Source organism: Marmota monax, unplaced genomic scaffold (assembly GCF_021218885.2).
Source record: "Marmota monax isolate L192 unplaced genomic scaffold, Marmota_monax_Labrador192_F-V1.1 WCK01_AAM20220418_F8-fsc00021, whole genome shotgun sequence".
Taxonomy (NCBI): Eukaryota; Metazoa; Chordata; class Mammalia; order Rodentia; family Sciuridae; genus Marmota; species Marmota monax.
In genome coordinates, this window is record NW_026695228.1 from 19,775,949 (window position 1) to 19,791,735 (window position 15,787).

The 15,787-nt window shown below is 46.1% G+C and overlaps 1 protein-coding gene across 1 annotated transcript in view; it reads left to right on the forward strand.

Moving 5' to 3' along the window:
• Sugp1 (SURP and G-patch domain containing 1) overlaps positions 1 to 14,344 on the forward strand; it is a 30,331-nt gene extending 15,987 nt beyond the window's left edge. The window contains exons 8-14 of the mRNA XM_046436809.2: positions 3,193 to 3,551; positions 10,313 to 10,419; positions 11,072 to 11,249; positions 11,665 to 11,771; positions 13,040 to 13,185; positions 13,769 to 13,898; positions 14,183 to 14,344. Of these exons, the coding sequence (XP_046292765.1) occupies positions 3,193 to 3,551; positions 10,313 to 10,419; positions 11,072 to 11,249; positions 11,665 to 11,771; positions 13,040 to 13,185; positions 13,769 to 13,898; positions 14,183 to 14,209 (1,054 nt within the window). The 3' untranslated portion in view covers positions 14,210 to 14,344. The remainder of the gene's footprint in view (positions 1 to 3,192; positions 3,552 to 10,312; positions 10,420 to 11,071; positions 11,250 to 11,664; positions 11,772 to 13,039; positions 13,186 to 13,768; positions 13,899 to 14,182) is intronic.
• The last annotated feature ends 1,443 nt before the right edge of the window (positions 14,345 to 15,787 follow it).

A 15,787-nucleotide genomic window follows, 5' to 3' on the forward strand; every position in this document is an offset into this window, starting at 1 on the left:
AAAAAAAAAAAAAAATTTTTTTTTTAAAGGACTGGGTATTTGGCTCACAGGTAGAACACTCGTGGGTTCACTCCCCAGTACCACCAAAAAAAAAAAAAAAAAAAAAACAAGGGCTGAGGATGCAGCTCTAATGGTAGAATGCTTGCCTAGTAGGCTGGGACTGCGGCTCAGTGGTAGAGCGCTCATTTAGCATGTGCGAGGCCCTGGGTTCAATCCTCAGCACCATATTAAAAAAAAAAAAAATGCTCACTTAGCACATATGAGGCACTGGGTTTGACCCTTAGCACCACATAAAAAAATAAATAAATAAAAATAAAGAGATTGTATCCACCTAAAACTAAAAAGTAAATATTAAAAAAAGAAACAAACGGAATACATAAAAGTGACTGAAAGGAGAAACCCTAAAGTGTTGATGGTTGATGATGGTTCTCCTCAGGGGAGTCGTTTTTTGGTACTGGGGATTGAAGTCAGAAGTATTCTGCCTCTGAGCTACATTCCTAGCCTTTTTAAAAATTTTTATATTGAGATAGAGTCTAGCTAATTTGCCCAGACTGGCTTCAGACTTGTGATCCTTCTGCCTCAGCCTCCTGAGTAGCTGGGATTATACTCAAGTGCCACTACACCCAGCCAGAGAGAAGTCTTGAATTATAATGTCTCCTGTGTGCCCACCTAGCCCTGTGCTAGGAGGGGATTCCATCTTCCTTCTCTTCCCACCCCTTGGGGAGCCACTGTTGACCCTTACCCACCTGGCAGACAGGCAGACCATCAGGGACTCTCCGATGCAACCTCACTGTAGCTTGGAGGAGACTCAGCCTAAACAAGCAGCTAAAGCCAGGGAGCCTAGGAACCTCTTTCCGTCTTGCCCACCAGCCTCAGCAAGCAGATCTCCCCAGCTTGACTATTCCCAGAGCTACCAGGTAGCTTTAAATTTGTCTAAACTCTGCTTGCTGTTGAGTGCATCTTTCAAATCTGTCCGGCTGCTTCTCTTGCTTCTTGAACATTTGTGTGTGTGTGTGTGTGTGTGTGTTTTGTTTTGTTTTAAGAGATATAGAGTGTTGCTGTGTTTCGCAGGCTGGCCTGGAAATCCTGGTCTCAAGTGATCCTTCTGCCTCAACCTCCCAAACAGCTGGGACACAGCAGATGCTTGCACAGTTTTTTACTTTGGTCTCTTTCAGTTTTTATGAATGTCTTTCACTGAGTCATGCTTGTACCATGACCCAGAAATACAGAGACACTGCCATCTCCCTGTCCCCCAATCCCACCCTCCCAAAGTACCAGGTGTTGGCAGGGCTAGGGGTCCCTCTACCCCTCTCCTGAGGTACACATAGAAGTCATCTTTGGGATGTCTTGCTGCTTTCTTTTTCTTTTCTTTTTTTTTTTTTTTTTTTTTAAGGTACTAGGATTGATCCCAGGGGCATCCTACCGAAGCCCTTTTTATTTTGAGATAGAGTCTCACTAAATTGCAGAGGCGGGCCTTGAGCTTTTAATCTTCCTGCCTCAGCCTCTCAGGTAGCTGGGATTATAAGCATGCCACCACCACACCTGACTGCTGTCTTTTATGCAAAAGGAATTACAGTACCCTTGACCCTGTACAGTTGGCCTTCCGTATTCTCAGGTTCCACATCCCAGGATTCAACCAACCACAAATTGAAAATATTCTTTAAAAAGTTGTGTCGATGCTGAGCATTTAGCCAGGTGCAGTAGCAAACACCTGTAATCCCAGCGGCTCTGGAGACTGAGACAGGAGGATCATGGGTTCAAAGCCAGCCTCCACAGTGGCGAGGTACTAAGCAACTCAACAAGACCCTGACTCTAATTAAAATACAATATAGGGCTGGGGATGTGACTCAGTGGTTGAGTACCCCTGAGTTCAATCCCTAATACCCCACCACCACCAAAAATAAATAAATAAGTATTTAGGCCAGGTGCAGTGGCATACATCTATAATCCCAGCAGCTCGGGAGGCAGAGGCAGGAAGATCACAAGTTCAGACCCAGCCTCAGCAAAAGGGAGGTGCTAAGCAACTTAGCAAGACCTTGTCTCTAAATAAAATACAAAATAGGGTTGGGGATGTGGCTCAATGGTTGAGCACCCCTGAGTTCAATCCCCAGTACCAAAAAGAAAAAGAAAAACTGAGCATTTATGGACTTTTGTCATTATTCCCTGAACAATACAGTTTAATAGTTACATACATTTACATTGTATTAAGTATTATAAATCATCTAGAGATGACTTAAAGTCAATAGGAGGATGTATGTCAGTCCTATGCAGGACTACACCATTTTATATAAAGAACTTGTGCATCTGGATTTTGGTATCCATGAAGGTCTTGGAATAGTCCTTGGCAGATACGACTGTGCCTTGCTGTTGTAACACAGCATTGTGTTATGACTGTCCAGGTTCCTGAGTGCAGGTCTAACCCTTTATTCAGGTCTTTCCCAGCCTTTTGCCACATGGAGCTGGGCTCAAACTCTTCTCTCTGATGTGAACCCCAGCCAGAGGCAGAACCATTGGTTTCAGATGTGCCCAGGCTGAGAGAAGCTGGCAAATGGTAAAATGACTAAGACCTCTTACTGCCTCAGTCCTCACTCCAAACCCAGTGCTACTTCCTCTGCTCCTCAGACTGGGTTGGGACCATGGGGACCTGTGGCTTCCTGACAGTTGAGCTTCTGCCCTGAGGCTGTGTGCTTTTAAGGCAGGGTTAGAGTCTAGCTCCCTGGTTCATCCTGATGTTCCATGTGTCTGTCTACTTCATCTCCTTTTGGTATCTCCAGGGATGCATTGGAGAAAGCCTTAGTTTCAAGACACCCGCTATGATTTCTGGTGTTTAAGGTCTCCCGACAAGTTAGGATTCTGTGGTATGAAGAAATGACTTCACAGGAGTTGGGGAGACTGAGGACACCTGTTCATTTTGCTCTGAAGCAGGGAATTGATAATGTGATGGGCCCCTGGGAAAGGCAGGGGGAGGTTTGGTATGACTCCTGACTTGAAGGGAGGGTACCATAAGAGCCTCTGGGCAAGTCACAGTGTTTCTCACAGTGAGGCCTAGCAAGGCAGGAGAAATGGGTGGAGACTGTAACGTCGATGTGACCCTGGCTTCCCTGGGCACACACAGCCTGAGCTGCTCCTGTCTGAACCAGGAGTGGGGAGGATCTGGCTTAGCTTATGGTGTCCCTCCAACTCTCCTTACAGCTTTCTATATGAACCTAACAGCCAAGGGTACAAATACTACCGGCAAAAGCTAGAGGAGTTCCGGAAAGCCAAGGCAGGCTCCACAGGCACCCTCACAGCACCTGACCCCAGCCTGAAGCGCAAGTCCCCTCCTGAGGTCCTGTCTGGGTCCTTGCCTCCAGCCACTACCTGTCCTGCTTCATCTACCCCTGCACCCACCACTGCTACCCCTGCTCCAGCTGTCCCTGGTAAGCCAGCTTCCACAACCACTGTGAAGAGGAAGCGGAAGAGCCGGTGGGGACCTGAAGAGGACAAGGTTGAGTTGCCGCCTGCTGAGCTGGTGCAGAGGGATGTGGATGCCTCTCCCTCACCTCTGTCAGGTGGGCTGACTCCCCTTTCCCTGCTGTCCTTTGTCAGAAGGGTCTGGGTTCTTTCGTGGAGCATGTCTTTAAGTTTTATTCATGTTGTAGCATGTACCACAATTTCATTCCTTTCTGGGACTAAAAATCCATTGTATGTATATCATTCTCTCTCAGTATCCATGGGGATTGATTCCACAACCCTCCCTCAGATAAGAAAATCTCAAAAAATAAGGAGGAGTGGAGGTGTAGCTCAGTGATGGATTACTCCAGGGTTCATCTCCAGTACCACAAAACAAATTAATGAAAAAACAAATAAGAGGGCTTAAGTCTGTGCATATTTAGTGCAAATATAATTATTTTTCTCCTGTGGTTTGAATCACACAGTATTGAACCCAGGGTTGGAGATTGTACCCAGAGCCTTCTCCCACATGCTAGGCAAGCGCTTTACTACTGAGCTTTACCCTCAGACCCCCTCACCTTATTATATAGCTGTCCTAGTAGGTATGTGGCTTTGATTTAAATCTTCTTAATGACCAATAATATGGAACATCTTTTCGTGTGCATATTGATCATTTATATAGCTTCTTTGGACAAATGTCTGCTGTAGTCCTTTGCCTATTTTTTTTTTTTTAAGAGAGAGAGAGAGAATTTTAATATTTATTTTTTAGTTTTCGGCAGACACAACATCTTTGTTTGTATGTGGTGCTGAGGATTGAACCCGGGCCGCACGCATGCCAGGCAAGAGCGCTACCGCTTGAGCCACATCCCCAGCCCTCCTTTGCCTATTTTTAAATTGGGTTGTTTATCTTCTTGTTGTGGTTGAATTGTAGGAGTATATTCTTTATATAGCCTGGACATTAACTTTTTATCAGATACATGGTTTGCAAATAATTTCTTTCTGTGGGTTGTCTTTTAACTTTACTATCTTTTGGTGCCATAAATGTATGTATGTTTGTTTATTTTGGAACAGGGGAATGAACCCAAGGATGTTTACACTGAGCCATATCCTCAGCCCTTTTTATTTTTTTTATTTTGAGACAGGATCCTACTAAACTTAGGACCTCCTTCAAACTTGGAATCATCCTGCCTCAGCCTCCTGAGCTGCTGGGATTACAGGCATGTGCCACTGCGCCTGGCTGAAAGTTTTAAATTTTAATGAAGTCCATTTTACCAATTTTTTTGTTGTTGCCTATGAGTTTTGCAGTTTTAGCTCTTAAGTTTAGGTCTTTGATCCAGTTTGAGTTAATTTTTATAAGTGGTTTAGGGTCCAGCTTCATTCCTTTGCATGTGGATATCCAATTTTCCCAGAAGTTTTTGTTGAAGAGATTATTCTCTCCCTATTGAATGGTCTTGACACCCTTATAAAAAAATCAATTCACCATAGATGTGAGGGTTTATTTCTGAGCTGATTTATATGTCTGTCCATACTGTACCATACTGTTTTGATTTCTATATCTTTGTAGTAAGTTTTACAATTGGGAGTATAAATCTTTTTTTTTTTTTTTCAAAACTATTTTGGCAATTTGGCATCTTCTGAGTTTCCATATCAATTTTCAGATGGACTTTTTTATTTCTGCAAATACTATTGGGATTTTATAGGGAATACACTTTGGGTAATACTGATACCTTAACAATACTTAAGTCTTCTGATCTGTGAACGTGAGATGTCTTTCCATCTATTTCTATCATTAATTTCTTTCAACAATGTCTCACAGTTTTCGTTGTATAAGTCCTGTGGCTCCTTAGTTAAATTTCTTCCTAATTGATTTATTATTTTGCTGTTATTGTAAATAACAATGTTGTTTTTTCAGTTTTCAGATTGTTTGTTGCTAATGTATAGAAATACAGTTTTTTTATTTTTTGAGGGGTGCTGACAGTTGAACCCAGGGTCTTTGTGTGTGCTAGGCAAGCTCTCTACTACTGAGCTACATCCTCAGCCCATAATTGATTTGTGTATGTTTATTTTGTGTCCTGCACCTTTGCTAAATTTATTAGATCAAAGGGGTGTGTGTGTGTGTGTGTGTGTGTGTACTCTTCAGAGTTTTTTATATAACAAGATCATATTATCAGCAAATAGAAAGTTTTTCTTCTTTCTAATTTGAATACCTCTTTTCTTTTTCTTTCATTCTTTTTTTTTTTTTTTTTGGTGCTTCGGATTGAATGTAGGAGTGCTTTAACACTGAGAAACATCCCCAGCCTTCTTTATTTTGAGACAGGGTCTCATTAAGTTCCTTAGAGCCATGCTAAGTTGCTGAGGCTGATTTTGGAGAAATCCTCCTGCCTCAGCCTCCTGAGCTGCTAGAACTATAGGCATGTACAATTGGGCCTGGTTCTTCTTTCTTTTTCTTGCCCAGTTGCTCTGGATAGGATTTCCAGTACCATGTTGAATAGAAGTAATAAAAACAGACATCTGTGTGTTATTTCTGATCTTAGGACAAAAGTATATTCAGTTTTTTACCACTGAATATGATGTTAGCTGTGATTTTTTGAAATTTTCTTTTATTTCTTTGTTTTTTGTGGTGCTTTGGTATCAAACCCAGGGCCTTGCACATGCTCAGCAATTTTTCTTCCATTGAGCTACTCTCCCAAACAGTGCTTAATAAATGGTCTTTACTGTCTTGAAGTTAAGGAAATTCCTTTTGTTTTTTCTCCTCAGTACTGGGGGTTGAACCCAGAAACGCTGCACTACTGAGCTACATCCCCAGCTCTTTTTATTTTTTATTTTCAGGCAGGGTCTCACTAAGTTGCTGAGGCTGGCCTGGAACTTGCCATCTTCCTGCCTCAGCCTCCCAAGTACCTGGGATTACAGGCATGCACCAATGTACCTGGTGAGGAGGTTCCCTTCTGTTTAAGTGTATTGGATGTTTTTGTCTTGGTCTTGAAGGGGTGTTAGATTTTGTCACATGCTTTTTTATAAAATATCAAAATAATCGTGGATTTTTTTCCCTCTTCATTTTATCAATGTGGCATATTATATTAATTTTCATATGTTGAGTCATTCTTTTTTTTTTTTGTGAAACATTACTTTTATTATTGGACTAAATGTTACGTTCTGCCTTGTGTTGAACGATTCCATCTATATTCATAAGGAATATTGGTCTGTAGTTTTTTCTAACTTGTAATGCCTTTGATATCAGGGTAAAACTAGCCTCATAGGGGCTGGGGTTGTGGCTCAGTGATAGAGTGCTTGTCTAGCGTGCGTGAGACACTGGGTTTGATCCTCAGCACCACATATGAATGAATGAATGAATAAATAAATAAATAAAGCTTCCATCAACAACTACTAAAACAAAAACTAGCCTCATAGAATGACCTAGAAATGTTCCTTCCTCTCTGTTTTTGTTGGAAGAGTTCAAGAAGAATGGGTGGATGTTTGTTAGACTTCACCGGTGAAGACTTCTGGTTCTGGACTTGTTGGTTGTTTGGTACTGGGGATTTAACTCAGAGGAGCTTTACCACTGAGCTACATCACTCAGCCCTTTTTATTTATTTATTCACTTTTATTTTGAGACAGGTTCTCAGTTCGTTGCTTAGGGTCTTCCTAAGTTGCTGTGACTGGCCTTGAACTTTCGATCCTCCTGCTTCCACCTCCCAAGCTGCTGGGATTACAGACATGCACCACCAGGCCCAGCTAGCTCTTTCTTTTTAATTGTATACAGTTAGAACTATAAATTTTCCTTTTGGCACTGCTTTCGTTGCATACTACAAATTTTGGTATATTATTGCTTTTGTTTTAATTTATCTCAAGTATTTTCTAATTTGTGCTTTTTTCCCCTTTGACCTGTTGTTTGTTAGAGTGTGTTAATTTCCAAATATTTGCAAGTTTTTTTTTTGTTTGTTTGTTTGATTTCATTGTGACTAGAAAAGATACTTGGTATTATTTTCAAGTTTTCTTTTTCTTTTTTTTTCTTTTTTTTTGGTGGGGAGGGCAGTACCAGGGTTTGAACTCAGGGACACTTAACCACTGAGTCACATCCCCAAACTTATTTTGTATTTTCATAAGAGACAGGGTCTCACTGAGTTGCTTAGTGCCTTGCTTTTTTTTTTTTTTTTTTTTAAGCTGAGGCTGGCTTTGAACTCACTATCCTCCTGCCTCAGCCTCCTGAACTGCTGGGATTACAGGCATGTGCCACCATGCCCAGGTTTCAAGTTTATTTAAACTTGTTTTATAGCCTAAGATATGATCTATCCTGAAGGATATTCCATATGCACTTGAGGAAACTAGGTATTCTGCCATTGTAAGTTTATGTGTTCAATGTACGTCTGTTAAGTCTAGTTGGTTTATAGTGTGTTCTGTATCCCTAAAGATTTTTTATCTAGGTGTTCTATCTATTGTTAAAAGTGGTATATTGAATTCTGTGACTATTATAGAATTGTCTACTTTGCCCTTGAATGCTGTTAATTTTTGTTTTGTATATTTTGGGGGCTTTGTTGTTAGGTGTCTGTGTGCTTATACTCATTATACTTTTTTCTGTATCAGACCTTTTTCAATATATTATGTTAATCCTCTGTCAGTTGTGACAAAAAATTAAAGCAGGAAAATTAAAGGAGGAAAGGAGGTTGGGGTTGTAGCTCAGTGGTAGGGCACTTGCCTAACATGTGTAAGGCAGTGGGTTTGATCCTCAGCACCACAATAGACACATGTATATAATAAAAAAGGAAAGATTTATTTTGGCTCATAGTTTTAGAGGTTTCAGTTCTTGGTTGGCCATCACCTTGGGGCCTTTAGTACTGCAGAGGACATGATGGTGGTGGGAGCATGTGGTAAAGAAAACGGCTCACCTCATCTTGGCCAGGAAGCCAAGTGTGGGGGCAGGGTTCCACTGTGCCATTCAAAGCCAACTCAGTCCTACTTCCTGAAGTTTCCACTACCTCTCAGTAACCTTAAGTTATGAATCCATGTGTAGATGAATCCAATGATGAGGTCAGAGCCCTCATGAGCCAGTCATGTCTCAAAGGCCCCACCTCTGAACACTATTGCATTAGAACCAAGCCTTTGACACATAAGCTTTTGGGGGACATTTAAGATCTAAACCGCAACAGCCATCTCATGCTGCCTGTCTGGCTCCCCACCTCCCCCTGACTTGACAGCAGCTTGACACTCAGGTGCGTAGGGGAGTCACATGCATCCTATTGCTTGGTGCCATCACTTCATTTGAATGATGAGGACAGGAGCCCCAAACAGAGGGCAACTCCTCCAGCTCATATGGCTTAGCCTCTTGGCCTCTTCACCCACCTCTAAGGGCCAGTTTCTTAATTGATGCCTTCCTTGTCCCAGGGGCCTCAGAGATTCCAGGTCAAGGAGAAAAGCTACTTACTGAATGATCTAAAGGACAGGCACTGGCTCCAGAGACTCAGGCCCAAGTTTATGATCCATTGGTCCATATTGTCCTCAGAAGGGGTTTGGGCAGCCCTCGCCAGAGGAGACCCATTGAGGGAGAAGGACCATGGGCTTGCTCCAGGCATATGACCCACTCAGGCCTCAGTCCTTGTGCCTTCCCTAAAGGGCTCCCCTACAAATCTTTGAGGAGGAATTAAAGATTAATAGGGGCTAAGGAGCAACTGTGGGCAATCCTCTTTTTAGGGTGTTGCTGGGGTTGGAACCCAGGGTCTCATGAATGTTAAGCGAGTGTTCTACCATCATGCTGTACCTTAGTCCATATGGTGATTTTTTTTTAATACCTGGGATTGAATGCAGGGTGCTTCACCATTGAGCCACATCATCAGCTTTATTTATGTTTTTTTTTATTATTATTATTTTGAGGGAGGATCTTACTAAGTTGCTTAGGGCCTTACTAAGTTTCTTTTTTTAATTTTTAAAATTTTTTAGTTATAGGTGGACACAATGTCTTTATTTTACTTTATGTGCTGCTAAGTATGGAACCCAGGGCCTCACACATACTAGACGAGTGCTCTACCTCTGAGCCACAACCCCAACCAGGGTCTTGCTTAGTTTCTGAGGCTGGCTTTGAACTTGTGATCCTACTGCCTCAGCCTCCTGAGCTGCTGGGATTTCAGGTGTGAGCCACCACACCCGGCTACATCTTGATTCTTAAGGGCAAAGCCCTAACCCTAGTGAGGAGGGAGGACATGGCTCTTTTCACCTTCCCAGAGCACATACACCCCTGCTTGGCACATCCCCCAGGAAGCCACTGCCTGAGGGGTGCTTGTTTCCACCCCAGATGGGGCCATCACAGCATCTTCACATGGATCAGTGTTTCTGACTCCAGCCAAGTTCCCAAGCTGATGCCAAATTAAATGTCAGTAGCTTTGAGGATGGTTGGCTGCCGCCCCCAAAGGAGCGAATGGAGCCGTACAACTGAGACTTATACCAGACTCAATCCGTGTGCATCTGCACCGGATATCTGTCAGCAACAGGGCTGTGTTCTGAGAGCTGGCGTGTGTCCCACACCCACATACACACATGCACATGTAGAGCTGCACGTCTTAGCTCTCTTGCCTCTAGCTTTACAAAATCTTTGCCTTTAACCCATTAGCTGTGTGACACTGAGTGAGGACCCAATCCTCTGATTACTGCTGTTTGCATATAGAACCTTTCTAGAGAGGTCTGAGGAAATGAAGTTCCAGTGCACATGTGCATGGCCACCGAGGTCCTCGCATAACACATGCTAACAAATGGGACATGAGGACCCTACTGCACTGCAGACCCTGCACCAGGTGTCTTGGGTATTTTTAATTCTTAGACCTGACAAATTAAGAAGTAGGACCTGGGGCCTGTGTGGCTGTTACCAACACTGTCCTGCTTCTTTAATTTCCAGTTCAGGACCTCAAAGGACTCGGCTATGAGAAGGGGAAGCCTGTAGGTCTGGTGGGTGTCACAGAACTCTCAGATGCCCAGAAGAAACAGCTGAAGGAGCAGCAGGAGGTAAGAGCACTGGAGACAGGGAACTCAGTAGGTGCTATGGAGCATCCTTTCTTGCCCCATGGTGCAGCAGTCATGAATGTGTTGTGTTCTCACTGAGCCTGTGTGCATCAGGGCACTCAGTCAGCAAGGAGGCTTCCAGGAAGACAAGTACCCCTGTCAGCACATGCCACCCCTGAGGGTCTTCACGAGCCTGCAGCTGGACTTAGACCCCAGGACCTCTTACACTGCCATTCAGCCTTTGGGCAGCTCTTGTGGCCTGTGCCTTGCAGCTAGAGCACTGCTCCCTACTGAAATAGTCTTCATTTCCTTCCATAGTTCCATTGAGGGCCTATTGTAGAATAGTCCCAGTAGGGTGCCACAGTGTTTCTGTGGTGAGGGGCCTGGCCCAGTAGGGGGCCCCACAGCCAGTTGTAGCCCCTGCACTGCTTTCCCAGGAGCTCAGGCTCCTGCCTGGCAGTCTCTGGGTTGTGCACCTCAAGTGCCTCTCTCAGGGATCAGGAGCCATAGTTGCCCTTATTCAGGGCTGAGGGGTCCTCCTTGCTACACTGAAGGTCAGAATCCAGGGCACGTCCTAAGGCAGGACTTGTCTACCAAGGGGCTGGTTTTGGGGGGAAGCTGGCATCCTGATCATGGTCATATTCCACACCCATAGATGCAACAGATGTACGACATGATCATGCAACACAAGAGGGCAATGCAGGACATGCAGCTGCTATGGGAGAAGGCACTTCAGCAACACCAGCACGGCTATGACAGTGACGAGGAGGTGGACAGCGAGCTGGGCACTTGGGAGCACCAGCTTCGGCGCATGGAAATGGACAAGACACGGGGTGTGCCGAGGCGCGGGGTCGGTGGGGAGAAGGAGGGATGAAATTTGGGGGAGCATGACTGGTGGGGCCTTGCCCTCAAGGCACTGTAGGCTCAGGTATTCCCACCCACTGCCCAGATTCAGTCTCAAGTCTGTTTCTCCTGGCTGTGATGCCTTGGGTGAGAAACTCAACCTTTCAGTGCCTTGTTTTCCTCATGGTGAAAAGTGGGGATCCAGGTGAGCCAGGATGAGTGTTCACTAGCATTTGATTGGAAAGCTTGGCACGGTTGCCTATGGGGAAGGATGTCTAGTTGGTGCCTCAGGCCAGCATGTCATTCCCTGGAGGCCACACCAACTCTTATACCTGTGGTCTAAGCATCAGCTGGCCCACTCCCCTTCCTCCTCCCTCCTCTCACTTTAACTGCTTCTCTGGGCAGAGTGGGCAGAGCAGCTGACAAAGATGGGCCGGGGCAAGCACTTCATTGGAGACTTCCTGCCCCCTGATGAGCTGGAAAAGTTCATGGAGACATTCAAGGCCCTGAAGGTAAGCCGGAGGACCCTCGCACCAGCCCCTGCTGTGGCCCAGCTCCTCTGAAAGCCACCTCACCTATTAGAGCCTGAGGTAGCCTTGGGCCCCCATGCTCACAGCAGAAGCCAGGCCCTCTTGCAGAGGGAGGCATCTGTTTGTGACAGACGGTGTCTGTGTGGGGAATTAGCAAATAGCTGCTCAGCTGCCGCTTCAGAAACATTTCCCTGGCTGCAGAGGAAATTGTGCCTCCAGTGGAGCCAATTAAGTGCAGTTTACAGGCAAAGCATTTCTCCAGCAGAAACCCCCATGGACCTGACCTGGCCTCCACAGAACAGAGCTTAACATTCTCCCTGCTGCTATTGGGCTCATGAAATGAAATGGCCATGTGGTACATCCCATGTTGTCTTCATAAAGTCTTTTTAGAAAACTGGTCTCCCATAACCTCATCATTGACCACTTTTTTTTTTTTTTTTTTTTTGGAGGTGCTGGGGATTGAACCCAGGGGTGCTATACCACTGAACCACATTCCCAGCCCTTTAAAAAAATTTTTTTTTAAATTTTGAGATAGGGCTGAGGTTGTGGCTCAGCGGTAGAGTGCTCGCCTATCATGTGAGAGGCACTGGGTTCAATCCTCAGCACCACATTAAAGAAAAAACAAAGATATTTTGTCCACCTATAACTAAAAAATAAATATTTAAAAAAAATTGAGACAGGGTTTTGTTAAGTCTTCAAGGCTGGCCTCGAACATGCAGTACTCTTGCCTTGCCTCCTCTGGGTGGCTGGCATCCAGCTTGGCCACATTTCTTAGCATGCTATTATGAATTATTTTCAAGCCAAGAATGGTTGTCATGCCTGTAGTCCCAGCTGCTTGGGAGGCTGAGGCAGGAGGACTGCTTGGGCCCAGGAGTTCAAGGCTAGCCTGGGCAACATAGTGAGACCATGTCTCAAAAAAATAACAAAAATAAATTGCCCTCAGAACATAAGGTTTTCTTTGCCAGTGAAGCATTAATCTCTCTTGTGATAGATGAAATCCATACACCTTGTCACCTTGCCCCTTTTGACTTCACTGCCAAGGAGCTCAGCACCCTGAGTCCCTGGGGACCCAGAAAAGAAGAGTTTGATCTTTTCTTGAAGACTCTTCAAGTCTGACCCAGTGGGAGGAGGCAGATGAGTGGGTGGTTCCAGCATCAGTGAGCCCAAAGGCAGGGGGCATATCTGTGTGCCACTGAGGCCCAGGTGTGGCTATGGCCCTCGTTTGTGACTCCCACTACCTCACCCTGCAGGAGGGTCGAGAGCCTGACTACTCAGAGTACAAGGAGTTCAAGCTGACTGTGGAGAACATCGGTTACCAGATGCTGATGAAGATGGGCTGGAAGGAGGGCGAGGGACTGGGCACAGAGGGACAGGGCATCAAGAACCCAGTGAACAAGTGAGTAGTGGGATGCACCCTCCGGAGCCCCACTGCCTGCTCCCACCCCACTGCACATAGCTTGCCACGCACAAGCTAGTGATGCAGGGAGGTTTGGAGGTCTGTCCCTCTCCCAACTCTGGGGACTTCTTCCTCCCCCAGGTCCCTTTGTGAAGGTACAGATGGGTCTAGCCCTCCTGGGACTGCTGGTCTTGTTTATATTCTCTGCAAGCTAGAAACCAGTCCCAGAAAGTGGGAAACCTTCTGATGTGACCCCTTGCTTTAGGCGTCCCCTGCACTGTTGCACCACTCTTAAGGCTGGCCTCTCAGTACTGTCCTTGAGTAGCTTCCCTGTTATCCCTAGAGCTGTGATAACCTACACTGTGGGTACTCCTTTCCTTGCAGGACTCTGGGGGCTGGACCACCTTTATGCCTCCCTTTTCGGCTAGTGTAGGCTTGTCCCTGCACAGATGTCCTTAGCCCAGCAGCCCACTGAGTGCCTGAAAGTGCAGTTGTTGAGCCCAGGCAAGCCAGGCCTCTCTGTCCCTCTTTCCACTGGCACCAGCCCAAGTACTGCTCACACTAGCCCATTACCTCTCTGCAGGGGCACTACCACGGTAGATGGTGCCGGTTTTGGCATTGACCGGCCAGCTGAGCTCTCCAAGGAGGACGATGAATATGAGGCCTTTCGCAAGAGGATGATGTTGGCCTACCGCTTCCGGCCCAATCCTCTGGTGTGTGCACCCTTGTTCCCCTATCACTTGCTTCTTTCTGAGCCATCCTGATTTCTCACGGTAGACTCCAGGGGGGTGGCCGGATGGCAATAGAAAGGTCCCTCCAATTCCTTTGCAAGCTAGGCCAGAAACCTCTAGCTCTCAACCTGCATTGGAACCCCCTCCTCTACTTAGAGCTTGCCCTTCCCGCTGGAGGATTTGAATTCAACTGCCCCTGGATAGAGGAACTGCTCTGTGTCCTTTGCATTAACCCCTCCCCCTTTTATCTTTTTGGCTTCCCACAGAACAACCCCAGAAGGCCTTACTACTGAATATTCTGGAGAAACACAAGTCTACTTTCTGAACAACAGTCCCTGGGCTGTGGGATGTGCTGGCCTGCATTTCTGCCCATCCCTATCGCTGTTACGAGTGTTGTGCCATTTATTAAAGTCCCAGTGCTCACCCGCCATAGCAGCCTGGTCCCTGCCATTGTGGAACCCTTTCCTGTCGCTTAGCAGTGGGCTAGGTCAGGCAGATGGAGGCAGAACTTGTTCTCCGATTGAACCCAGAGACACTTTACCACTAAGTTACCTCTCTAGACTTTTTTTTTTTTTTCCTTGTATTTTGTATTGAGACATGGTTTAAGTTGTCAAGGGTCTCACTAAGTTGTTGAAGCTGGCCTCAAACTTGTAATCTGGCAAGACAATTTCTCAAAAGCCCCCCAGTATCTGAGGAATCTCAGAGCACCACCTAATCCCTTATCTGTCCCTGTGATCTGTTCCCCCTAAGCTTGGGTTGCAACTGAGGGGAGGACCCTTAGCTCTCACTGTAAGGAGACAGAGAAGGCTGCTCTTCTGCAGAAGAATGCAGGGAGGGGCACTTGGTTGACACCTGGCCATGCCTAGGCCCAAGGGTGTGTGTTTGGGACCTTTCAGCCTAGCACTGTTTTAGGAAGTTAGAGGAGGACAGGGTCTTTAGGCAGGACCTGTCTAGCCTTCGCTTCCTGGCAGGAGGTGCTGGCAGGGCCCAGCACACACAGCAAACCACTACTGGTGATAAGCTGCAATCCTGGCTGTTCCAACTACTGGTTCCACTAGTGTGATGGATATACAAGTCCCTGACCCTAGTTCATTTGGAGACAGCTGGTGGTTGGACACATGCTATTGCATCAGTCACAGGATGGGGCTTTGGAGCAGGAAGTTTTAAGGCAGGAGGGTAGCCCAGGCCAAAGTGTGTGCCAAGACATCCCCAGCTGTGTCTGCCAGAGCTGGTATCTCATGTCATGCAGAAACCACTTAGGGATCTTTGGCTGCAGCTGCTCAGTCCCAGGTTGCATGGGGGACCCAGGAATCTGCATTCTTACCAGTTCTACAAGTCTGCAGACCACATGTGGTAGGCCATAGCCTGGGGATCTCTCCCATCTTCCCCCACACATCCAGCTACCTGGTGGTGACCCAACACCTGTAGGGTAGAGGAATTCCTCTTCTCAGGCTCCATGAACTCAAGCTGGAGTTGGGCTCCTGGGTCAGCTGTGGCCAGTCATTCAGCAAATACTGAGCACTAATTGAGAACCAGATGGAGAGCTGCCCCCAGGCAGCTGGTCTATTGGGGCAAGGTGGTGTCAGTTATAGCTGCTTATTGAGGGCTGCAAAAGCTAATAAGGGCTGGGGGTGTGGCTGAATGACAGCCTTTGCCTAGCATATGTAAGATGCTGGATTCCATCCCTGGCACCACAAAAAGGGAAAAATGGATACCAGGAGGAGCCAGGGGCTGCTGTGGAGTGTACTTCAGTAGGCCGAGGGACTGGCAAAGTCTCAGAGGCAATAGCAGAGCTGAGGCTGGTGTGAAACGCCATCCTGTTTCCCATCTTTGAGTTGGGTGTGACACTGGTGGGCGTAACCCAGGTGTTT